Here is a 25,891-nt window from a genome sequence, read left to right as displayed (position 1 = left end):
ATCATGGCATCTCAATTTGTCCGATACTGCTGGCGATGCACTGTCGAGGTGGCAATTGGTATTCATTCCTCCACCTTCAGGAGTCCTGCTGCAGAAGGATTTTCTGACAGTCCAGGCAGGGTGTTCAATTGCCTAATGCCCTCCCTCTCCACAGCAGCTATTCCAAAAGCCCACCTGAGTCCCTTTGGGTCTTTGAAATACCCACTCCAGAGGAAATCTATGCTCAGAATACATGGGGCCTCTGGACCAGTCACAATAGGATGTTTCTTCCACTCTTTTCCTGTCCGGCTCACCTCACCTTCCATCAGGTTCTTGCTAGCTATTCAGGTGCATGGCAGGGCTTCCTCCGGCCATAGGAGGTGCGATTAAAAGAAGGCTCTAGGGAGTGTGGTGACCCAGAGCGTGCTGACCCGGAGGGGGCAAACAGGGCTGTGGCACATCTCTGAGGGCGTGGCACGGCAGTTTGTGCAGCAGTTTGGGAAGGCAGGGCAAGCAAGCAGGGTTGCAGGCATTCTCCTGCTATAGTGGCGTTTTATTTTGCTAGATTTTTGGTTGGGTGTTTTGGGGGGGTTTTTTGTGTTTGTTTTTTTCTTTTCAGCAATGGTCTCTAAATGATCAAAAGCTATAGCTAGTAAAAGTGTACAAAGCCAAACAGAACCCTCCAAGAAGGATGCATCTGTCCAGACCCCTTTCTGTATGGAGTGTTTGAGCCTGTCAGTAGTACCAGGGGATGGTGCAAAAGATGCCTGCCTGCAGTGCAAACAGGTGAATGATCTCCTCTGTCTGGTGGCTGAGCTTAAGGAGGAAGTAGAAAGACTAAGGAGTATTAGGGAAAGTAAAAGGAAAATAGACTGGTGGAGTTTCACCCTTCCATCCCTGAGAGAAGCCCACGAGGAGTCAGAGGACTCCCATGCCTCCTACCATCAGGAAGAAGGAGGAGACCTAGTTGATGAAGGGGAATGGAAATGGGTCCCTCCTCAGGGAGGTAATAAAAATTCCTCCCGACCCCCATCACCTACCCAGGTGCCACTTCAGAATAGGTATGAGGCCCTGGATCCAGGGGGTCAGCCAGGTGACATCGAAGAAAATAATCTGCCTGGAGAGCCTCCCAATTACACTTCATCTGTCAGATGGATCACTACCTGTAGCATTAAAAAGAAAAGAAGGGTAGTCGTAGTAGGTGACTCCCTTCTGAGGGGAATAGAGGGCCCTGTGTGTCACCCAGACCCATCCCACAGGGAGGTCTGCTACCTGCCTGGGGCCTGGGTATAGGATATCACCAGGAGATTCCCTGGGCAGATTCAGCCCTCTGATTATTACCCACTGCTGATACTCCAGGCTGGCAGTGATGAGACTGAAAAGAAGAGCACCAGGGCAATTAAAAGGGACTTCAGGGCTCTGGGTCAAGTGGTTGATGGGGCAGAAGCACAGGTGGTGTTCTGCTCAGTCCCTTCAGTGGCAGGGACAAATGATGAAAGGAACAGGAGAACCCACATTATCAACAAGTGTCTTAAAAGCTGGTGTCATCGGCAGAATTTTTGGTTCTTTGATCAGGGGGCAACTTTCATGGCACCTGGCCTGCTGGAGCCAGATGGGGTCCATCTATCTGTTAAGGGCAAAAGGATTTTAGCCCATGAATTGGCAGAACTCATTGAGAGGGCTTTAAACTAGGTTTGAAGAGGGAAGGGGATGCAGCTGGGCCCTCCAGAAACAAGCCCAAGGGGGGTAAGCCAGAGTCAGGGGTAAAATCAGCAGCCCAGCTGAAGTGCATGTACACTAATGCACGCAGCATGGGTAACAAACAAGAGGAGCTGGAAGCCATGGTACAGCAGGAAAGCTATGATGTAGTCGCCATCACGGAAACGTGGTGGGATGACTTGCATAACTGGAGTGCTGCAATGGATGGCTACAAGCTCTTCAGAAGAGACAGGAGAGGGAGAAGAGGTGGCTCTTTATATTAGGGAGGCTCTTGACACCATGAAAATTGAGACTAATGGTGATAAAGTCGAGTGCCTATGGGTAAGAATCAGGGGGAAGGCCAACAAGGCTGACATCCTGGTGGGAGTCTGTTATAGACCACCCAACCAGGAAGAAGAGGTGGATAACTTATTCTACAAGCAGATGGAGGATGTTTCAAGATCACCAGCCCTTGTTCTTGTAGGTGACTTTAAGCTGCCAGACATCTGCTGGGAACTTAACACAGCAGAGAAGAGGCAGTCTAGGAGGTTCTTAGAGTTTGTGGAGGACAACTTCCTGTCACAGCTGGTGAGTGAGCCTACCAGGGGAGGGACTACACTAGACCTGCTGTTTGCAAACAGAGATGGGCTGGTGGGAGATGTGGTGGTTGGAGGCCGTCTGGGACACAGCGATCATGAAATTATAGAGTTTTCAATATTTGGTGAAACAAGCAGGGGCATCAATAAAACTTCCACACTGGACTTCTGGAGGGCAGACTTTGGCCTATTCAAGAGACTTATTCAGACAGTTCCTTGGGAAGCAGCCCTTAAGAACAAAGGAGTCCAGGAAGGATGGGCATGCTTCAAAACAGAAATCTTTAAGGCACAGGAACAGACTGTCCCAATGTGCCAAAAGATGAGTTGACGAGGAAAATTACTGGCCTGGATGGGCAAGGAGCTTTTGAAGGAACTAAGGAAAGAAAAGAGGGTGTATCACCTTTGGAAGGAGGGTCAGGTATCTCAGGAAATGTTTAAGGGGGTTGCCTAGGGCATGTAGAAAAAAAATTAGAGAGGCAGAAGCCCAGTTAGAACTCAATCTGGCAACTTCTGTGAAGGACAATAAAAAATATTTTTATAAATACATTAATGGCAGAAGGAAGGGCAAGGACAACCTCCATTCTCTATTAGATGCAGGAGGGAATTTAGTAACTAAAGATGAGGAAAAGGCAGAGGTACTTAGCACCTTCTTTGCCTCAGTTTTCAACAGAAAGACTGGTTGTCCTTAGGACAACTGTCCTCCCGGGCTTGTAGATGGTGTCAGGAAGCAGAATAGCTCCCTGGTTATCCAGGAGGAAGCAGTCAGAGACCTGCTGAGCCACTTAGATGCTCATAAATCTATGGGACCAGATGGGATCCATCCTAGGGTGATGAGGGAGCTGGCAGATGAGCTTACGAAGCCACTCTCCATCATTTACCATCAGTCCTGGCTCACTGGGGAGGTCCCAGATGACTGGAAGCTGGCCAATGTGATGCCCACCCACAAGAAGGGCTGGAAGGAGGATCTGGGAAACTACAGACCAGTCAGCCTGACCTCGGTACCTGGCAAGGTTATGGAACAGATCATCGAGTGCCATCACACGGCACCTACAGGATGGCACAGTATCAGACCCAGCCAGCATGGGTTTAGGAGGGGTAGGTCGTGCTTGACCAGCCTCATCTCCTTTTATGACCAGGTTACCTGCCTGGTGGATGCAGGAAAGGCTGTGGATGTTGTCTATCTGGACTTCAGCAAAGCCTTTGACATTGTCTTCCACAGCATACTCCTGGAAAAGCTGGCAGCCCACAGCTTGGACAGGAGCACTCTTTGCTGGGTTAAGAACTGGCTGGGTGGCCAGGCCCAGAGAGTGGTGATGAACGGTGCTGCATCCAGTTGGCAGCCAGTCACTAGTGGGGTCCCCCAGGGATCAGTGCTGGGGCCAGTCCTGTTTAATATCTTCACTGATGAGCTGGATGAGGGGACTGAGTCTACCATCAGTAAATTTGCAGGTGACACCAAGCTGGGAGCATGTATCGATCTGTTGGAGGGTAGGAGGACTCTGCAAAGGGACCTGGACAGTCTGGATAGATGGGCCGAGTCCAATAAGATGAAGTTTAACAAGTCCAAGTGCTGAGTCGTGCACTTTGGCCACAACAACCCCCTGCAGCGCTATAGGCTGGGGACAGTGTGGCTGGACAGTGCCCAGGTAGAAAGGGACCTGGGGATACTGGTCGACAGCTGACTGAACATGAGCCAGCAGTGTGCCCAGGTGGCCAAGAAGGCCAATGGCATCCTGGCCTGTATCAGGAATAGTGTGGCCAGCAGGACCAGGGAAATCATTCTTCCCCTGTGCTTGGCAGTGGTGAGGCCTTGAGTACTGTGTCCAGTTCTGGGCTCCTCAATTTAGGAAGGATGTTGAGATGCTTGAACGTGTCCAGAGGAGGGCAACAAGGCTGGTGAAGGACTTGGAACATAAGCCCTATGAAGAACGGCTGAGGGAGCTGGGGTTGTTTAGCCTGGAAAAAAGGGGACTCAGAGGTGACCATATCACTCTCTACAACTACATGAAAGGTGGTCGTAGTCAGGTGGAGGTCGGTCTCTTCTCCCAGGCAACAACTGACAGAACGAGAGGACACAGTCTTAAGCTGAGCCATGGGAAGTTTAGGTTAGACGTTAGAAAAAAATTCTTCACTGAAAGAGTGATTGTGTACCAGAATCGTCTGCCCAGGGAGGTGGTGGACCCACAGTCCCTGGACGTGTTTAAAAAAAGACTGGACATGGCACTCAGTGCCATGGTTTAGTTGACGAGGAGGTGTTAGGCCATAGGTTGTACTAGATGATCTTAAAGGTCTTTTCCAACCTAGTTCATTCTGTGTGATTCTGTGCTGCGGTCCCCCTGTCACCCCAGCAATAGAAACAGGTTCTGTCCCTGCATGTCCCGATGGGATTAACGTGCACTGCACACCAGTGTCGTCCAAGACCTTGTATTTTTGTGGTTCTGATGTGCCAGGCCATCGGATCCACACAGTCCAAAAGACACGATTCTCCTGTGCTTCTACCTGGCTAGAGGCAGGGCTCCTCTAGCCCTGGTTATCATTCCCTCCCTGGGCATACATTCTAGAGGTTTCTTCAAGGGGATTGGACATGTCATCCTCCCTTCCGTTTTGCCTGGCAGCTTGGCTATGGGAAACTGGAGCTACTTTCCGTCTGATGGAACTCCCTCTCTTAGTATTGTCCTCCTTCAGTTCACACACCCATGCTGCCAGGGCAGAAGTGGGTTTTTGTCTTGGTTTGAAAGACAGGTGTCTGCCAAGGAAGGCAGGAGCCTCCCTTGAAATGGAAAATCCAACCCCCTTCCCTCCAAATTATTATAATTTTGAAATTAAGGGGCTTTCAGGTAAAGATATGAGGAATAGGAATAACAGTTCTTTACTTATATATATATAAAACAAGGCAAACAAACAACAATAACTATGGCAGCAGCAACAAACAGAACCAGTAACCTAGTGACAACCTTCTTGGCTGTCAGGCACTTTCCCCTTTTGGTGCAGTTACGGTCACAGCCGGCAGGGGCGCTGGCGGCTCCTGGTGAGTAGGGCAGGTGCGATGATTCCCCCGCGGCTGCAGGGGGCGCTCTGGCGCAAGCTCGGGGAGCATGCACTAATGGTGGCTTGGCCGAGCTGGTAAGGGATGGAAGAAAGGCTTCACAAACCCCCAGGGGCAGCCGATCCCGGTGCCCCAGCAGGACCCTCAGGAGCAGCAAACTGGAACGGCAGGAATGAGCACAAAATCCCAGGTGGTAGACAAGATGTATCAAAACTCCTGAGCTGCAGCAGGAACCCTGGAATGTCTCGGCAGGCAGGGCGTGCGAAGCTACAGTGTAGCGAAGACTCGGAGCAGTGGCAAAGGAATGGCAGGGGAGGGCAGCCACGGCCCGGCTCCCAGCAGGGCAGGGAAAGGCGGGCTCATGGTCCCGGGGTTTTCCCCTGAGGCACCCGAGCAGATGGTGAAGAAGTTCCTCTTTTAGTAAGGTAGGGTGTTAAATAGTGTGGAAGGTATCTTTTCAGCTTTATACCGGCTAGCACTTGTATTCCAATGCCTTAGAAAGCCTCGAGCAGCCTAGAGAGGTAGCATGGGCGATGTAGCACTTTAGTAGCTCTAAAATCAGTACCTGTATCAGCTGCAAAGCAAATACCATCAGCAGAAGCAAAGAGGGAGAAATATAGCTCCCTGCTCGCTCAGTTTCCTGCAGTTAGAAGCTTTCAAATGAGACAGACGACAAGAGATGTTCACAGGAAGATAGCTGAGCTGAGAGAGAGGGCGGAGCCTCCCCTCGACCATCTCTTTTATTCGGAGAAGGGGAAAGGGGCGGACTGGGGTCGGACCCAGGGTGACCGGCCAATCAGACACTGCTAAAGAGTTTGAGTTACATTTGGTTTTGCCTGCACTTAGAACAAAGGAGCTCGGAGCACATGGGCAGGAGCACGTGTCTTTGGGAGGGGGAGGGGAAGGGGAAGCTCAGAGCAGGCAGCAACAAACTAGGGTCCCAATGCAACGTCTGCTCGAGTAAGCAGAGCTCCACTCAACCATAGAAGGAAGGCAGCAGAGGGCAGAACCCTGCAGTGGTGATGAATTCTCCCCACAGCGACCGCAGCTTGTCCCCTCTCCAAACACCTTGAGAGCAAGAGAGCTAGGAGCTCCACTCAACCCCTTTTTCCCAGTCCAAATCTCGAGGCATCTCTGCCCTACACGAGAAAACCTCAGGTAAAAGAGAGTAGCCAGCTGGACCCCTCCCTCTGTGGCCAGGTCTTTTGTCTCTCTTAAGTATCCAGTCCTTACTGTCTCCTGGCAACACCTATGGGGAAAATTATTTAAGAGAAAAAGAAAAACAAAAGGAGAACTCCTAAAACCCCAACAGTTTTCCATCCCACCTTTTCATATTTTCCCAATGGTCACACAGGAAGAATCACAGGTCAGTTCATGGGGTGCACCCTTCCTCTCTAGCTGGGGGACATCTGCTTCTGGTTACAGGACCTGTGGTTGGAACTGACAAGATTTGGAGGTCCTCTTTAATCCCCTTCCTAAATTTCTGATGAGTCTCCTCAATCCTGTCTTCCATTTTTTGTATGTGCTCTGACAGACTTGTTTCCTCAGCTGAGATTCTTGCTTGAGTTGGGCCTTGCACAGTGTCTGCATATGCCCAGAGCCTACTCACCATAGTATTCACTGTCTTGTCCCACTCATTCCACTTCATCGTTGCTAAAGCAGAGGCGTAATCTTGTGGCCCGAGTCGTGCAAGTTTTAGCCACATCACTGGTGTGCATTTTACCATGTCTGGACTCCTAATTGTTTGGTCATCTAAGAAAACTATCACCAACAGTTCTCTCAAGCATTGAATCCCTTGTTCTATGGTCTTCCATGAGGTTTGCTGCAACTGGAGATCTCGGCACAGGTATCTTTCCTACACACTTCTTAAGAGACATGTTCAGAGGCTGAGAGCTTTGGGCCCCCTTGTCATCCCTTGGTCAATACCCACATCATGTGACAGAGATCCCAAATGCCTCACTTCAGTGCCGTCCAAAATTGTATTATCGCCTGTGGCGTCCCATATTTGGACTAACCAACTTAATGTAGATTCATCAGGCTGTCTGGTTTAATCTTTTCTTAGGCTATGAAGGCTCTCTATGGACAGAGACTCTGTAATAATTTCTGGTTTGGATTCCTCTGCTGTCTGTGAGGATCCTGGCTCCCCATCATCATTCACTGGGCGAATGGATTTGGCTTTGTGTTTCCTTCTCTGGACAGGGGCAATTGCTATTGGCTTAGGCTCCCCATCTGGTTTAGCTGCAGCCTGAGTGACTGGGATGTCTGCTGATTCATCCTCCTGCCCATCTGGCTGTGTCTGCTGCCTTACAGTATCTAGCAGTGTGTGGTAAGCATTAGCCAGGACCCAGCACATTGCAATGAGCTTTTTCTTCTCATTAGAGTTGTCATTGCAATTTTCTTTTAGATATTTCCCCACCTCAGCTGGATTCTGAATTTGTTCAGGGGGGAAGTTCCAAGCTATCGCGTCAGAGAATTCCTTCAGGGTTTGGCCTATGTCCTCCCACACATCATACCACTCAGAATTTTCCATGACTGGGGCAGGTGTCTGGACAGCCTCTCTGGAAATCTCAGCCCTGATTCTAGACAAGCTGCAAACCATATAGAGGAAACCTACTAGATAAAACTGTTTATCAGTCCACATGTGTACTTGTGTATTGGTAATTAACAGTAGAAAAACTGAAAAAGTCTTGCTATTTTCTAAGGTAAAATGCATCAAAAACTTTATTTAAAAATAAGTCAGATTATTTTTCTTTTGTGATCACTTCCATGAGGCCATTCTGAAGAAGGTACAGGAAAACTTTCCATTGAATAGGAAATAATTTTAAAAGCTTTTAAAAAGTTATTGTTGCATCATGTAAATCAGAACTTAATGAATAAGCTTGAATCCTTTTCACAACTTGTTTATTCGTTTGCCCTTTCTGTTCCCTGCTTATAATTGGACCCCTCCTGAGTGTGTGTTTTTCCTCAAAACCTGAGATTGATTAGGATGCATTCAATTCACTTTGGCATTGTTATCTTTCAGTGTTCTGGGGGTTTTTTTGTGTTTTTTTTTTTTTTATTTTTTAAGGTGTAGAGAGGCAAACTCCTAAAATTTTAATTAATGCAGTGTATGGGTTAAAAAACCACAGCTGAATTTCTGAGGCTTTTTTTTTTCTTGATGCTTTTCTCTCCTGTTACATAAAAGGGTATGAAAGTAGTGTGTTATGCCACCTGCTGTCAGGTTATCAAAATGAAAATGTGGTATTTTAGAATGATATGAAGAAATACTAGCTGGGAGAGATGTTGTGAGAATTGTCTATATGTAATTTAACTTTGCTCCCTGGACCTGACATCACAAGTAGTAGTGGTGACTTGTGTTAATACTAGATTTTTATCTGATAATGGAGTTTATAATTAGGAAATGACCATTGGGATATTTGCAGTTTTGAGATCTTGATGATCTTCCTCTACTAGTCCTCTTGGAGTCAATGTTGGTGCTTTCTTCCAAGAACATTGTTTCTATAACATTTTCTGCATTTGCACTGAGCTATGAAAAGCTTGTTTAAATTGATCCTAAAGGAGGACTTCGATCAAAATATCGCATGTGTTGTACACACTAGTTATTATCATGAAGGCCTTTAATTTACTACTGCAATGATGGAAGTTTTTGTGGGCCTTGACAGATGAAAAGATGATGATGTTTCCTTTGCCCTTATCTAAATTAACAGCAGAGAACTGAAATGACACAGACAAAATTGCAAAAACCTTTAGAAGATAATTAAGTTTTTCCTGACCCAGGCAGTGTGACTGATTGATTTACAGTACAAAGTTTGAACTTTCGAAAGGTAGAAGCTGAAGAGATGATACAACATAAAATTAAGATGTATTCAAAGTTATTCTGTACTTCGAAATAGAAGACCTAAATTTTTGCTCTCGGATATGTTTATATTGTGAAAAATGGTTGTGGCGTTCTTCATAATTTAATTATTAGAAAGTATAAAAATAAACACAAAAGCCAGGGAGGGGTGGTATTATGTGGTGGTGGTGGTGTGTGGTTTTGTGTGACTTGCGGGATGGTCTGCTGTGGACTTTGTTTTGTTGTTTTCACAAAGTATACTATTTAACCTTGAGAATGTTTTGAACCAAGCTTTCAAACAGTGGAAAAAAGTGATTAAAAAGAATTTATATCCTAACAAATTATCATTTTGAGTGCTTGACTGGTTTTTATTTTACTTTAACTTTCACTTTGGATGATTACTGCCTTTTTAAAGATATAAATATGCTTAAAATTGAGTGTTATTGTGCATCAGCTCCATAAAAGCTTCTTGGTTAAATTCCTTTCATTGTTGGGGGCTATAGCAACAATCTGTGTCATTAAACCATTGTGAAATTATTGTTGTTTTCAAGCAATTTTCTTTGTTCACAGGTGTCAGCTGTGATGCATGTTTAAAAGGAAATTTTCGAGGTCGCAGATACAAGTGTTTAATTTGCTACGATTACGATTTGTGTGCAACTTGTTATGAGAGTGGTGCAACAACAACGAGGCATACAACTGACCATCCAATGCAGTGCATACTAACAAGAGTAGATTTTGGTAAGTAATAATTTAATTTATATTAAAGCTGTTTGCAGTAGTTAAAAACTTGTATTTTATTTCACTACTTGGGAACTTTTGTCCCTCCAAATAGCATGCTGAAAATCATAGCAAATTCCTGTATCCTGATACAAAGCTTGTTCTGTCTTTGGTTCTAGCATATGAAATATGTTTTATTCTTTTGGGTTAAGTGTTTTGGCACACAGCAAATTATCAGACTATTAAATATATATATCTGATAAAACGAATTGCTCCTAAATTAACTTTCAATTCGAAAGGTGCAACAAAACTACATGCACCCACCCCTCCTTTCCCCAATATGTTGTACCAGAAAGTACCATGGTGAAGAAGAGAAATAATAGTGAGAGTTTAGGGAAAATGTTGTTTTGTAGTTACATCAGGGGATGTTAATGCAGTCAAGGATGGTAAGCTGTACTGAATGTGGAAGGCTAGTGGCAAGGGCTAGGAAGTAGTCCTCTAAATTACTGGGTTTTTTCCCTGAGTCATTTCTATCACATCATATTTATAACACAAGTGTTGTGATTCAGGAGATACTTTCATAGCAAATCTTTGCATTTAAAACATTGAATGTTTATTTCTTCACATACCTGTTTTAAGCCTACAAGGCTCACGTTTTAATAAAAACTGTTTGTAGTGATTCTTGATTCTTGATAGGCTGGAGAGTTGGGTGGAGAGAAACCTAATGAGGTTCAACAAGGGCAAGTGTAGGGTCCTGCACCTGGGGAGGAATAACCCCAAGTACCAGTACAGGTTGGGGGCTGACCTACTAAAGAGCAGCACTGCAGAGAAGGACCTGGGAATCTTGGTGGATGCCAAGTTAACCATGAGCCAGCAGTGTGCCCTGGGACCAGAAGGGCCAATGGGATTCTGGGGTGCATTAGGAAGAGTGTGGCCAGCAGGTCGAGGGAGGTGATCCTGCTCCTCTACTCAGCCCTAGTGAGGCCACGTCTGGAGTGCTGTGTCCAGTTCTGGGCTTCTCAGTACAAAAAAGACAAAGAGCTACTGAAGAAGGTTCAGCAGAGGCCACAAAGATGATTAGGAATCTGGAGCATCTCTCTTATGAGGAGATACTGCAGGAGCTGGACCTGGTTAGTATGGAGAAAACTGAGGGGATCTCATTAATGCATATAAATACCTCAAAGGCAGGTGCCAAGAGGATGGTGCCAGACTGATCAGTGGTGCCCAGTGACAGGACAAAGAGCAATGGCCATAAACTAAAACAGAAGAAGTTCCACCTCCACATGAGGAAGAAAGTCTTTCCATTGAGAATGGCAGAGCACTGGAACAGACTGCCCAAGAAGGGCATGGAGTCTACCTCTCTGGAGACATTGAAAACCCGCCCAAATGTGTTCCTGTGTAACCTGCTCTAGGTGACCCTGACTTGGCAGGTTTGGACTAGATGACCTCCAGAGATCCCTTCCAAACCTAACAATTCTGTGATTGTAGTGTAGACATTGTTGTTGAAGTTTTAAATTTTTTAGTAATTTTTTAGCTTTTTGATTTAAAAAAAGTATTGAATATACACATTATGCTATTTCCTATATGCATTTAAAACTCAAAACAGCTGAATATACCAATATATAGCTTCTTTCTCAGGTCTCTCTGAGCAGAGAAGTATCTCGTTCATGTCTAATTCTCCAGTAGCTGCTTGCCCTAAGCCTGCCTTGTAATGACTTTGAAATCTGTGCTCTGAGAATCCAGAGTTTGGAAAGATGTAGCGGGTTGAGTTCGAAACCAGGCAGAAACACCAATTAAATGTAGTGGTTTTGGTTCAAAATATTCATTACTTACTTATTTTCCTTCTGTGAGATAAGAATTAGGAGAAAAGCAAAGCAGGCACAAACCTTAAACAGTTGCAGTACAATGAAAGAGCTTTATTACTAATAGAATTAAAAGTAAAGAGAAAATAACAAAACAAAATTAAAGCAAATCCCACCCCCCCCCCCAGCACTTCTCTCCTTTTACCCAGCTCACACAAGGATGACAGAACATGGGATGTTAGTCAGTGTTCCAGTTCTTGAAATAGTCTCTCTCTTATGCTTAAGGAAAAAAGGGTTTTCCTTCAGTTGCACGTGGTTCCCAAACTTCTACTAACAGCAGACCCGCCCGGAAACAATCAATCTGCTGGGTGTAGAACATCTCTCCCATGAAAAATCTCACAGTTCCTTCACACTGCCAAACATGGGCCATCACATGGGGTTATTAATCTTTTTAAGGATAAGTTATTTTGGCCTGCACACAAAGGCTTTTCTTCGCCACAAGTCTCTAACAGCCTCTTACTACTTCTATATAGCCTGGCATAGGCACTCTTCACAATCTTCACAGGCCACACGAGGATTCTCCATCCCCCCATGTTCTTCAAATGGATTAAAGAGACAAACAGTTTGTGGTATTAGAGTTTCTTACCATGGCATGCAAGAAGGTTTCTTTTAAGCTGCGCGCGAGAATCGCAGCACCGCCCTCTTTTCTCCCGTCGCCATGCTCAGCTTCATCTCATGTGACTCACTTTCTCTTTCTCTCTGACTCTGAAGTCGCCATGTTGAAGAGTGTTCTTGTTCAGGCTTTACGGTGGAGAAAACCTCGCTCCCTCTGTGCTGCTGGCTGCATGGTGTCTTCTTCAGTTCAGCACGAAGTGTGCTGGCTGCAGACAGGAGGCTCTGCCGGCTCCCGTTGACTCCGCCGGCTCCGCATGGAGAGGAGAGGGACCCGCCTGTCCCCAGAAGCCGTGCTAGATGGGTTTAGCTGTGAGCAGTCCATGGCTGGTTTTAGCTGCCTGCGGCTCTGGGACAGTTCCCCCCAGCGACCCAGGGTCCATGCCGCAGCGTTGGGAAAGGGGGAAAGGGGCAGTGGCCCCGGCCCGGCCCGGCGGGGCCAGGAGGCTCGGAGCCCCCCCACCTTCCAGCAGGCGAGCTCCGACAAAAGGGGAAGTCCCGCCTTTCTGTGCGGTTTAAATATGTAAATTGTGAGAAGCGTAATTGGTCTTAAAGACTGTCCATCAACTCAGGGTCAACCCAATACAAAAGACAAATTTAAATATACAAATCTAGTTTTGAAAAACATATAATTGAAGTTTCTAGATATTCCTTCTTAAACTTTACTTTTCTGCTTATTCACAAGGTTAAAATATTTGTGTAACACTATATATTATTTCAATGTTCTGGTCACTATTTGAGATATATGGTTTAAATGTATTTGTTCCCTGATGACAGTTATTCTTGTATATTACATATAGGGTTAAATGACAGCATCATCATAAACATTGTGTACATGATTCATAGGGAAAAGAGGGCTGATATATACTTGCTTATGGAGCTATAAGTTAACATTCAATGTTAACTTTTAAGTTCTTCCAACCATCTTGTGAATGTTCTGTGCATCTAGAAAACATCTAGGAAACCACAATATTTTTCTTTGAAAGTCTCTAAGTAAATACACCTTTGGATTAGAGTGTGTTACTCATATAATTTTTTTAATTCCACGAGAGATACATGTGGACAAGTAGAGGCTTGTCTTGAACAGGGAGTGTTCCCCAAGCAACTGACCCCAGACCTGTCGCAGTTGAGATGGACACGACACTCACGGATCACACACACCAACTCCATTCAGAAGGCAAAAAGCATCTTTAATTCTACAAAGCCTCTTTTATACAGTTTCTTGGCACTTGTGCTGTGTTCCCATTGGCTTCTACGCTAACACCCTACAAAACTACTGGTTACTTGCAACTAACACCCATCTAAAACAATCTAAAGCAAATATCAGCTTCCCTAGACCAGCTGTGCTTTCTACATCTGTTGTCTATGGTTTCTTGCTTCTGTTGATGCTATAATTCTCATGGGTACAAACCAAATTCTCAAGGGTACAAAGTGATTGCATCCAAGTCGAGCTCTGTGAAACTTTCAGAGCAGCTTGTCGGTTTCCACAGTTCCCCCCTTTTTGTTTTCGACCAGAAATCCCATTTTAACAATTCTGATAAAGCAAGCGAGGTGGCACTAGTCTGTTTAGGAAGCTACTCCTGGGATTAAAGAGAAGCTAAAACACGTTTTTCTAATTGCCAAAAATCTAAGGTGCTATCGTAGTCTCTTGCAAAGGAGTGAAAGGACTGTTTGTCACGAGTTGTATGCGTTTGATTTAAAGGCATAGTTAAATTTGGCACAAGCATAGTAAGGCAGCCAATGGTGCATGGACCACCAATAGCATGTGAAGGTAATGCAGGCCACGCGTGATTTCCACAAATGAAGAATACTCCTCGAGGCAATTTGCGTGAACATTTGTCTGAAGGGGCTTGACAATATATAACGTTGTCATGATTTAAAACTGTCCAATTGTATCATGCTGAGACATTCTGAAATACGGGGTTTTCAGGTGACACATTTTGAATAGCATTAGAAAATGAATCACCTTTGCACCTGTGAAGCCATTATCCTATTAAGACTGTTACTGGTTATCTGCAGGTCACAGGATAAGATACATGGAATACAGATCACAATCAATAAAACCCATCAAGAACAATCATGTCACTGACAAAGAGATTGGCAGCATAGGAAAATAAAAGATAGTGTCCAATGTTCCCAGAGAGAGAGCTGCTTCTTCTTCTGGACTTGGCAGTAAATGGCTACTGTTCCAAAGCTCATATGGCTGGAGCTCAGGGGCTGTGCTGTTTAGACAGGAGAGAGTCCATTAGCTGGAAATGCTGACTTTGACATTACTGAATGTCTTTTTGGAAGAATGGAACAGGGAATAGCTGAAGAAGGTCAGCAGGAAAACAGTAACGTGATGGTAGATGAAGTAGGACACAAGGCTTCTGTTGGCAGGCTGCCTCCATAAGCTCCCAGGCCTAGCCATGTTCCTGGCAGTCCTACCTCTGCTCCTGCTTTAGCCACGGGGGCTGGATGGTGAATAGGTCATCTTTCCTCTCGCTGGGCCTCATTTTCTTGAAGGCGACTGATGTTTGTCAGGTCAGGCAGGTAACCACGTTAGACCTGTTGGCAATAAAACACATGCGTACCTTCTCTCGTAGGTTAGTAAATCAGCTAGGCCTTGTCATTACACACCCAATTGTGGATTCTTAAGTAAAGCCTTTTTAGAAATTTGTATCACACATGCAAATCTTCAGACTGGCATCGCTCTGCTGGGGATCAAATTGATGATCTGCCTGCAAAAACTTTTAGCGTAAATATTGCATTATCCAAATGCTCCTGGGGAGACATATTCCCCCTTTTTGTTTTGTGATAACCTGCGCGTCTCTCACTGTAAATGTGAAGGCAACATAAAAGCAAGCGAATACATGTAATGAGACAGTAAAGTCACACTGAGCAAGAACAAACAGGATAATACATATAATCTACAGCACATGGCAAAAGGATAGTAACTTAGAACAATACACTTTCAATTGCCTAAATACTGTACCATCACCCAGAGTCTGCAGTAGCTGGCGAGCTCCATTTCACAATGAGGACCTGGAGAACTTTCCCGGGCAAGGTTCTCAAGTTTACCTCAAAAGGGGGTCTCTCCCCCTCCTCTCTGCACTAAAAATACTCTATTAATAGATTTATCAGTCATTCATTGTACACATTGGAACAAACAAGGCACCATTATTAGTATTATTATTATGACTACTAAAATGTATAGATTTGTTGTAAGACATTTCTTTAACCATGGTGTTAAATCCCATCCACTAAACAAATCATCCCAGCCAAGTTCCATCATCAACTCTTATTTTTGACACACCCTCTTTAAGTTGTTGTATGCTCTTATAAATAGACTCTGAATGGTCAGATTCATACAACACATCCCTTCAAAGTCCTCACATCCATGTCCATGGGCTAACAAAAGAAAATCAATTGCTGCTCTATTTTGCAAAGTTGCATGCCTCACACCTTTGACATCTGCTAAGAAGCCACTCAACGCAAGGGACGTAGCATTAGATTGTTTACTCAGCCAACATCCCAACTGATCTAACTGCTTTAATGCAACTGCTGAAGCAAGTGGCGGCAAAAGAAGAGATGCTGTAAACCTTTTTCCAAAACCCCATGGATTGAAATCATCTTTACACTCTGGTCCATATTGATGGGTAAAAGATCTTTTTCCTCTGTGTCTCATGCTGGCAATTGTCTTCATATTAGGAGTTAACAATGTAAGCTTCCCTAAAGTACACGGACCACCCTTGATGTTTGAAGGGATAGCAGGCTCCACAAACAAAAAACATTCCTCTTGGTAATTGAAGAGGAACAGAACTAAGTGTAGATGGAACTACAGAAGTATCATTACACCAAAAGGTGTGATTCTTATACACAGGGTGATGTGGAGAGACATCTCTCACCACTGACTGATTGCTCTCTGTAGAACTGAATTTGACACAGAATTTTACAGAACCAAGGAGTTCTAATTCTTGAGGTTCAACAGAGGTTTTAGGAAGATAGGGTGTCCACCAACTGCATGTATTTACTGGAGTATAGTATTCCCATACTTTTGACCCAGTGAAGGTGCCTTGTATATCTTTATCAACTCTTTTTGGTATTGGCCAATTTTCTACTGGTATACTGACTAAGCAAGTTGAAAATGGATTTTCTGGAGTTGTAGTAGACAAGCACAGAGTATCCAAACCTGAAACATTAGCTAAAGTCACCCAAACATTGGTTCTAGGTTGATTAACTGGCAAAGCTACACTACTAAAAGCAAACAAAACAAACAAAGCAAAAAACAAACTTAACATCTGATTAAACTCCATGTTTCTGTAAAGCTATCTTTTGGCAAAAGACTTTTTTTCTTAAATTTTAATTTTCAAATGAATTTCTAAGAATATTCTTTTATATTTTCTCAGTCTTGTTTGAACATCACCTAATGATGAGGCACAAAGAACTTTACGATATTCTCATTTTTCACACTCTATATTGACATAAAACCCAAAGTTCACAGTTTTAGCAATAAAAACAAGAGATTTCAGGCATGAGTTGTAGTCTCTGCGTAGTTCATGTCTGTGTACTTTCTTCTTTACTTGTGGGGTTGTCAACATGTTTCTGCACGTGGTATGGCTTCACGTTCTTCGCAGGAAGCCACCTGGGTCCCGTACCTGTAGAAACACAAGCAAATCCTTTGCCCCAGGTTATTAGAGGAAATGGACCTTCGATTTGTCCTGTTTCTGGATTTCTAATTAGAACTAAAGGACTTTCCTTTAATTTTGCATGTGTGCTGTTAGAAAAATGCCTAAATATTGGAGAATCAGGCCCTGCAGAAGAACTATTCAAAAAATTATAAACATACAAGGCTTTACTCAATCGCATCTGTGGTGTTGCCTGTGCTACATCTCCTTTTTGCTGATCTAAAATACATTTTAAAGAATGATGTGTCCTTTCAACAATTGCCTGACTCGTGGGAGAATAAGGAATACCAAAATTGTGGCGAACACCCCAATTAATTAAAAATGTGGCTATTTTTTGAGCTGTATAAGCAGGATTATTTTCTGGTTTTATTTCTTGAGGTACCCCTAGTGAAGCAAAAGCCTGCAAAAAATGCTGACATGCATGACTTGCTGTTTCTCCTGTGTGTACCAAAGCAAAAACTGCATTGGAAAATGTATCTACTGACAGATGGATATTTTTATATTTTCCAAAAGATGGGTATTTGGCGATATCTGCTTGCCACAATTGCAAGCTCTGCAGTCCTCAAGGGTTAACCTCTCCTGTGGAAACAGGGGGCTCCACCAGTTGACAGTCTGGGCAGGTATTTATGATTGCTCTAGCCTGATCTCTAGAAAGATGAAACATTCGCATAAGTGCTTGTGCATTCTGATGAAAAAAGGCGTGACTCAGTTTCACCTGTTCAAAAATATTTGGTAGGGTGTTTACTATGGCTACTGTTAATTTCTCAGCTCTGGAGTTGCCTTCTGTCAGAAATCCTGGAAGCGATGGGTGAGCTCTAATATGGGAGACAAAATATTGATTAGTTCTGCTTTGCACAATTGTATAAAGACATGTAAGATAACGACACAGAGCATCATTACTAACATCTTTCAAAACTGATCCTTCTATTCTTTTAACTATATTAGCAACATAAGCAGAGTCTGTAATCAAATTAAAAGGTTCCTGAAAAAGCTGAAATGCTCTGACTACTGCTGCAAGTTCAACCACTTGTGTTGAACCTTCTATTGTTTGGGTATCTGATTTCCATTCTTTAGTTTCTGGGTCTTGCCATACTACTACTGACTTCTGTGTTTTTCCTGACCCATCAGTAAATATCATCACCGCATTTAAAGGCACTTCACTTAATAGAGGTTTTTCTCTAAAGCTTAACTTTGCCTGTAATAACATATGGCTAGGAAAATAAATAGAACAGGTACCTGAATAATTCAACAATGCAATTTGCGGATCTTCTGATTTTTGTAATGCCCAGTCAAAATACTGCTTCTTCAAAGGTAAATAAATTATTGCAAAATCTTTGCCTGTCATAGCTAACAGCCTTGTTCTACCTCTGATTATAATTTGTGCTAACATCTCCATTGTCGTGAAGATTGTTTTTGGAGACCTGTAAGGCAAAAAGACCCATTCTATTGTTAGCAAAGAATCTTTTGCAGAGGCATCCCATTGAAATATAAGACCATACAACTGCATTTTTTCGCCTAATACTGCAAGAAAAAATGGTTGTGAAGCAATACAACGGTGTGCTTGTCTTTTCTGAAATGCTTCTGCTACTCTGTCAAGAGCTTTTTGAGCCTCAGGTGTGAGAGTCCTTGGAGACGTAATGTCACAGTCTCCTCTTAGCAAGTCAAAAGCTGGAGCAAGTTCATCATTGGTGATCCCTAACGTAGATCTGATCCAATTTATTTCTCCCAAAAGCTGTTGCAAATCCTGTAAGGTATTAATTTTAATTCGAAGCTGTATTTTCTGTGGCATTATTGCTTCTTCTGTCATTTTCCATCCCAAATATTTCCACGGTGGAGTTTCCTGTATTTTTGATGTAGAAATCTTAAGGCCAGCATTTTTAATCTCTGTAACAACACTGTCACGAGCTTCCTCCATCTCCTTTTGTGTTGGTGCTGAAATCAATAGATCATCCATGTAGTGTAGAATCTTTGCTTGGGGATGTTTTTCTCTAGCTGGAGATAAAACTTTTGCCACAAACCATTGACATATAGTAGGTGAATTTTTCATTCCCTGAGGAAGCACAACCCAATGATACCTTAACAGTGGTTCTTGTCTATTAATACTTGGGACAGAGAATGCAAAATGTGGGGCATCATCTGGGTGGAGTAGAATATTGAAAAAACAGTCTTTTAAATCAATGATAACTAAAGGCCAGTCTCTTGGGATCATAGAGAGAGAAGGAAGTCCAGGCTGGAGAGGTCCCATATCTTCAATCACTTCGTTAATCTTTCTGAGATCATGTCATCTGTATCAGCTTGTGGTGCTGCTCTGAAATTGCTTACAGTAAGAGCATTAAGTGTTTTTGTAAGTCTTTTGTCCATCACTTCAGCTTGAGTGATAATAGCTCTTTCAAGCCTTTCTCCTAATGTATCAGTTTGAACCGTGGCTATATGCTGTGCAGTACCAATTTTACTGCAAGCTTTGATCATGTCTGAAAGGTTTGGCTGTAACCCTGCCAGGGCTCTAATAGTTCGCTGACATTCTTCATTGGCATTTATATAAACAAGATTCTGTAATAATATTGGGCATGCCACATCATTGTCACACTGGCGCTCTAAAGCCTGAGTCAGTCTATCTATAAAAGAAGAGTAAGACTCAGTCGGACCTTGCTTTATTTGTGTATAGGCACCTTGTGGACTACCCACAGGTTCAACCTGCAAAAGTGCCTTTCTGGCCGCATCTTTGATATCACCAAGGACCCCTCTCACCAGGTTTGCTTGATCTTCTGCCCTATTATGAGGTGGGTCCCCTGCCAGGTGTGCAAGCATAAGGCCTGCGTTGGGACCTCCTGCATAACTCTCTATGAGTTTTTCGAGGAGTCTGCACCATCTTAAGTCCCACAATATGTACTGTGAATCAGTCAGAATCATTGAAGAAATATTTTTATAGTCAAAAGGTGTCAAGTCCAAATGGTCGAAAATCCCCTTTAACAACTGTTTGAAATAGGGAGAACCTAAACCACACTCCTTTATAGCCTTCCTTAAGTCCTTAATGTCATCATGTGAGATAGCCTCCCATCTGGGGTTAGCTCCTGCTCTTCCATATCTCGCCGGCATTGCTAAAAGCGGTTTACAAGTGAGATCACCCTCCTTAATTACTTTATGATGCATAGTATTCCAATCTGCCAGAGAGGGCTTCTTTCCAGGATTCCTTTCTTTGTAAGAAGAAAAGGAATTCCGCATTTTGGCAGAAGAAAGCCAATTTATATCTTGAAGGTCTAAATCAAATCCACCTTCTGATGTAGAAAATTTATCCTAAATTTGCATATCTGCCCTCGGATTAAGATTTTCAGGGTTTAATTCCACAGCATCCATTTTTTTTTCTGTCATTTCCGGAGTCTCCCCCCCCTCCTGCTTGTGGGCAGACTTCCCCCCCCCCCCTCGGGTGCAATATTACAAGCAGCCAAAGGTGGCGTAAAAGATGACTGTGCCTGTTGCGCAGTTAAAATTCCAAAGATAGAGGCATCAGTAGAAGGATTGTTAAATATCTCTATTAGCACTCGACATGTAGGGAGCAGAGAAGCTGCAATTTTATCTCTTTTAGTAGCCAGGTCAAAAAGCCGAATTCCAACTGAGTCCCACACCGATTTATGAAGAGGAGCTATCAAGTCATCTTCTGAAAAGTTTTTAAGCACCCAAAGTAATAAATCTTTTAGTTCCTGCTTCGGAACTGACCTGGAATGTAACCTTATTAAAGTCTTTAGCTTAGTATAAACATCTCTTTGTTCTTTTGAGATATTTTGACCCATCTCACATTCCCTCGGTCCTCACCTGCCTCTCTTCGCAAGGTGAATCCTTCTACCAGTCCTCAGTGAGATGTCAAACCAGCGATATCTTTTAAGCTTCCTTTCAGCTTTAATTAGGTCCTGGATCACCCTTCCTTTCAGGGTACAATTAATACTTTTCTTATGTCAACCGGGGCATCTTCTGACCTTTCTTCCATAAATTCTCCTCACAGAGGCACCAATTTTCAGAGCCTGATCCAAAGAGATGGGACCATCACGGCTATCATGATTTATTACTTGAAAAATCAAACAAGGCATCAGTCTCAGAGGCTGTAGATTTAGTAACAAGACGCCATAATGGAAGACAGTCGCAAGTTTCAAAGTTACATGGCAATTTATAACTTTTTGGTCCAATAAGCAATTAACACGAAGCTTTGTTTTGACTTTATAACCTATCACCTTTGGTATTTTTTACTGCATTGCGTCTGTTTCTCAACCAATAACTTGCTAACTAATGTACACACATATACTTCTATTATAACATTTGAATTCTTAACTTAAACTATAAAATCACATTACTATACTTAAAAGCCCTTCACCATATCACCCAATACATATTTTTACTTATAACTATAGAAACACAGGTTTATGATTCTTCTGCTTAAGGTCTGTATACCTTTATCATTACATCAACCCAAGCTCTTTCTAAGGCTGTAAATTAAACTCATTAATGCCTGTGGAAGTTTCTACTCTTCTGTTTCCCACAGGAGTCCAGCTTTTAGAAGCCCAAATCAGCAAGTCAAAGTGACTCAATTACGTTTTTAGTGCAGAAACACCTGGGTCTGTAGGTATGCCTCCAGACCAGGTAGGGCCAGGGCTTGGCCAGAGCCAAGGCCTTAACTGGAAGGGTTTCCCTAACATATCCTATAAACAGACCTGTAGTAATGGCAGCTGGGAAAGTTTCTTAAAAAGATACATATCTTACAGATAGCTATACAACAGTATGTGAAAGTTTGTAAAACAGTCGATTTTGTCATTTATCCTTAGCTAAGTAGTCAATGGTACCATAAACCAACTGCAAACTACTAAAGAAACCACATGTGTAACATCAAATTATATCTTCTGGATAATGCCCTTTATGAAAAGTCAGTGAATTCACGCTATTATATTAAGAGCATAAGACATCTACAGTAACTTATTCTAAGAAATCGAGAGTATACTTCTCTACACATCTATGCATATAAGATAATAAGGCAAAGCACTGAACAGCTTACAATCAATAATATCCATAACTTGCAATTGTTACTCATCCTTCTCTGCAACTTATGAAAGATAAAACAGCAAAGATTGTCATGAATAATCATCTTAATTAAGCAATGCAGAACATTCATACCCATAGAATTTGCAATTAATTTAAGGATTTAACAAGCTGAATCCTCACATATTTTTACAACTTATTATCTTATATTCATAAAGTCACCAATCCTTTATCATAATTGTTTCAATCTGTTCATTCTTATCTCTGTAGCAAAAGAACTATCATTCAATTTAAATGAGCATATTTCAGCAGAAGCTAAACTTCACTTAAAATAAATGTTACTCAAAAGTAACAGAAAGTAAACTGAACAGAACTTAGTTAACATCACTGAAGCTGAACAGAAATTAACTTTAATATAACTCAAACTTACAAGACTTTTAAAATAACAAAACTTAAACTGAACATACTTAGACTTGACTTTGCTTAAACTTAACAACACTTTAAACTAACAGAACCTTAAATGTAACAGAATATCAAATTAACAGAACTTAAACTTGACATGACTTAAATTTAACAACAGGTAAACTTAGTAGAACTTAGCCTTAGCATCATTTAAACTGTACAAACTTACACTTAGCAAAACTTAATATTAGCAGCACTTAAATTTAACAAAACTAAAGTCAGAGTGGAGAGTGTTCCTTTAAAGGTGTCAAATACAGCAGAATGTAACTCATCTTGACTTCATCAGTGCAAGAAAGCTACCAAAAATTTTGTCACATATCAGCTAAAAAACAATAAGCAAGCAGACAACTGATTTGTAAATGGAATAATAGTAACATGGATTTACTATAGAGATCATAATGGTGTGGCAAATACGTTGTGATTTGACATAATTCAGCTGTGAGAATAGCTCATGGTAGCAAGAAACATTATTGGAAACATCCATTCACAGTCAGGACCTTTTTGGTATAAGCACAATTTTGCAGGATTTCTTACTCACACAAGCAGTTGTAATATTAAAGAAATTTGCAAGAAGATTCATTCAAACTGCATGGTTAAAAAAGCCCATCCACACTTTCAGGCTGCATAAGGAATGCTAGAACTTTGCTAGCTTCAAACAGCCATTAATCATGAACAGATCTGATGCTACCAGGAAAATTTAAAGAAGTCTGGCAGGAGTCTAATTTCTTTTGTCCATCACATTCTTGAATAACTCTCTGACAACTGAGGAAGTTGCAGACAAGCTGCATGGCAGTACCACTTCACAATGTCTGTTAAATGAACCTCTATAGCATATTTATAAAAATAAGTGCATCAAAATTCATGATGCTGACGTATCGTAACTCTGATGAGTTCACAAGCATTGTTCAGTATTTTTTCTCAGAGGCACCTCAGGAAGTTATTTTTTGCAGAAGTCTTTCAACGTGGAGACAAATGAAAGAACAATCTGGGCATGTTTCACTCTCAGAGAGAAGCCAAAGCAAGCAGCACCACTCCTCCTGGCTGCAAGCTTGGCAGAAAACTTACAAGGAAAGAAAGTTCTCTTTTTGTACCAACCAAACTATTTGGAACTATTTTAAATGAACCATTTAGCATTAGCTTCCCAGGTTCAGTTTCTATGAAGCATTCTGTGACATTACATCAGTAAGAAATGGTGGCTAGTTTGGAACTATTTTTTGCTGAATTATGGATACAAGGCTTATAGAAATTCATTACATCTCTCCATATACTCACTTGTCCTTTTAAAGGGCCTTTTCCTTAACAAGACAAGTAAATCCCAAGTTGCTTCACACCAACTGCATCAATACTGAAATTCCTGTTGACTCTTTTCTTGTGATGACAGGGATTGCAGACCTAGAAGTAAAATCATCTCACCCTCTTGAAGGACCCCATTTCATGCAGTGAACCTTTCACTTTAGAGAGTAACTTCATCAGGAATTAGACTCCCTGTCCCTGGCAGAAAGGGCTTATGTACCTTGCAAGATCAGGTTTTTGAATGAAGAAATCCATTGTACGCAGGAAATGACAAACAGTAAAAGTTAAATGACAGCGGCAGGAACCAGGGCTTTTGGAGACTTCTCTGGTTTTGCAAAGCAATGGTTCTTCCCAAGAACAATCCCGAGCTGGGCAGAGCCTCACTCACACCCTCGCTGGTGCCCAGCGGCTGCGGTTGCATAGAGGATTCCAGTGCTGCCCTGTGACCTCAGCACAGCTCTGCACCTTGAGTTGTTACCATTTGATATCCAAACTGTTCGTGCTTTGATTTACTGCACTGTACGTCGTGTGCAAAGTGTCTTGGACCTTCTTGGAGTCCATGCCCTCCAGCCAGTCCTGGTACATCTTCTGTATGTGCAGGTTGGTTTCTGGCAGCCTGAGGGGAATCACAGTGTACACCTCTTCCATCTGGGCAAGCAGGGCTCTGTCTGGTTTGCCATCCTCAGTCTGTGCCTGGCCCTTTCCATTTAGGCACCCTCCTGGGCAAGCAAGGACTTCTACAAAATGGTATAAAAACTTTCCTTTTTTCAACTTCAGGGCCATGTTTTGGATATTTCTAAAGCCATAAGCTGCTGCAAAATGCAGCACTGTCTCCCCATCCTTTTCAAGGGTAACTTCTTCAAAGTCCTTGTTCTTTAATGCTTTGTAGGTTATCTCCTTGACATCCATGCCAAAAAGCTCCTTTGCAGCATGTTTAAAAATGTGCTCCAGGTAACCATCAGATCTCCTCCCATCATGCCTTACTACATCTCTTTTCTTTAGGTCATCAAACAAACTATGTACAGCTACTTCAGTCACATCTTTCATAGACACATTTTTCTGTTCCATTATTTGGACAATTTCACCTGATGTCAGGACACAATCAACTTCTGGTGAATTATACAAGGCAGTGTTGATGCCTTAAGGGGCCACCTAAAAACAAAGACTAGACAGGAGTAAAGGAATAAATGTAGGTGTTTATTTGAAAGGCCTTCAAAGGTACCCCCTGGGGAGCCAGAGGCTATTGCCAAGATGGACCCCAAGATGGGCGACAGGTCAAGAGTTCTTCACACTTTTATAGGTTTGGTTCATTTGCATATCAGGGTTAATTCTCCAATTAAAGCTTCAGTTTAATTATGTAATTCCCCTCAGCTTGCCCCCCTTTCAGAGGCTTTTGGTTTACACATTTTGGGCCTAGGACAGTCTGAGTGTCCTTGGAGAGCAGGCCTGGAGAGGCTTTGTTATGTCTACCTAGCACAAGAGAGCAGAAATTAACAGGCTACAAGAAACTTCAGAGTTACACACTAAGCAGTGCAGGATTTGAAAAATATAAAAGTTAAAACCTAAAGCATCAGTGTAGACAGTACATCCACACCACTTAACCTTGAATCTCTCCAATAAACAATCCTGTCAGAATTTACAGCTTAACGCAACCGGGGGCTTGTCAGCACAAGCCCCTGCGTGGCCTCAGGCAGAGGGGACGCAGCGTTAGCCTCCACAGCATCCTCGCTGGACGGCTCAGTGGAATCAGCATGAGATGGGTGCGTGCACTGGCTCCTCCTCAGAGGAAGCACATCCGGCAGCCGATGATCAGGCTGGCGTTAGCCCGGAGGCAAAGAAGGTGGGAGGGGCTTCTGGTGTGAGTTCCAACAGGTTTATTTGCAGGAGGGACCAGGGACCAGCAAAAAGCGTTGAGGAAATGCGGGCTAGCCCCCTTTATGGAAGGGGTGGAGTAAGGCAGGGAAAGGGAAAACAACCAATGGGGTACAAGCAGAGGGGAGGATACAATTTTTCAGAACAAATGGGGAAAACAGGGAGGCAGGAGTCATAACAGGGAACCAATTAATAACTACAAAAGGGAGAACTTTCTGGAACAGAGGGAG

General features: G+C 42.9%; 2 protein-coding genes across 3 annotated transcripts in view; one reads left to right on the top strand and one right to left on the bottom strand.

The window, feature by feature from the left end:
* LOC309584596 (E3 ubiquitin-protein ligase KCMF1-like) overlaps window positions 1–25,891 on the top strand; it is a 130,512-nt gene that overhangs the window by 65,704 nt on the left and 38,917 nt on the right. For both annotated transcript variants that reach the window (XM_082300691.1, XM_082300690.1), the window contains exon 2: window positions 9,725–9,892. In XM_082300691.1, coding sequence (XP_082156817.1) covers window positions 9,725–9,892 — 168 coding nt within the window. The remainder of the gene's footprint in view (window positions 1–9,724; window positions 9,893–25,891) is intronic.
* Window positions 24,264–24,868, bottom strand: LOC309584664 (nuclear prelamin A recognition factor-like; the record flags this gene model as incomplete). The annotated part of the gene is made up of 1 exon (XM_082300826.1): window positions 24,264–24,868. Exon 1 carries the CDS (start codon window positions 24,855–24,857, stop codon window positions 24,264–24,266), a length of 594 nt encoding a protein of 197 aa, XP_082156952.1. The 5' UTR covers window positions 24,858–24,868.

This window comes from Coloeus monedula (genome assembly GCF_965178545.1).
Source record: "Coloeus monedula genome assembly, chromosome: W".
Classification (NCBI taxonomy): domain Eukaryota; kingdom Metazoa; phylum Chordata; class Aves; order Passeriformes; family Corvidae; genus Coloeus; species Coloeus monedula.
Note: the sequence above shows the minus strand (reverse complement) of the source record. Positions and strands in the feature narration are given on the sequence as shown.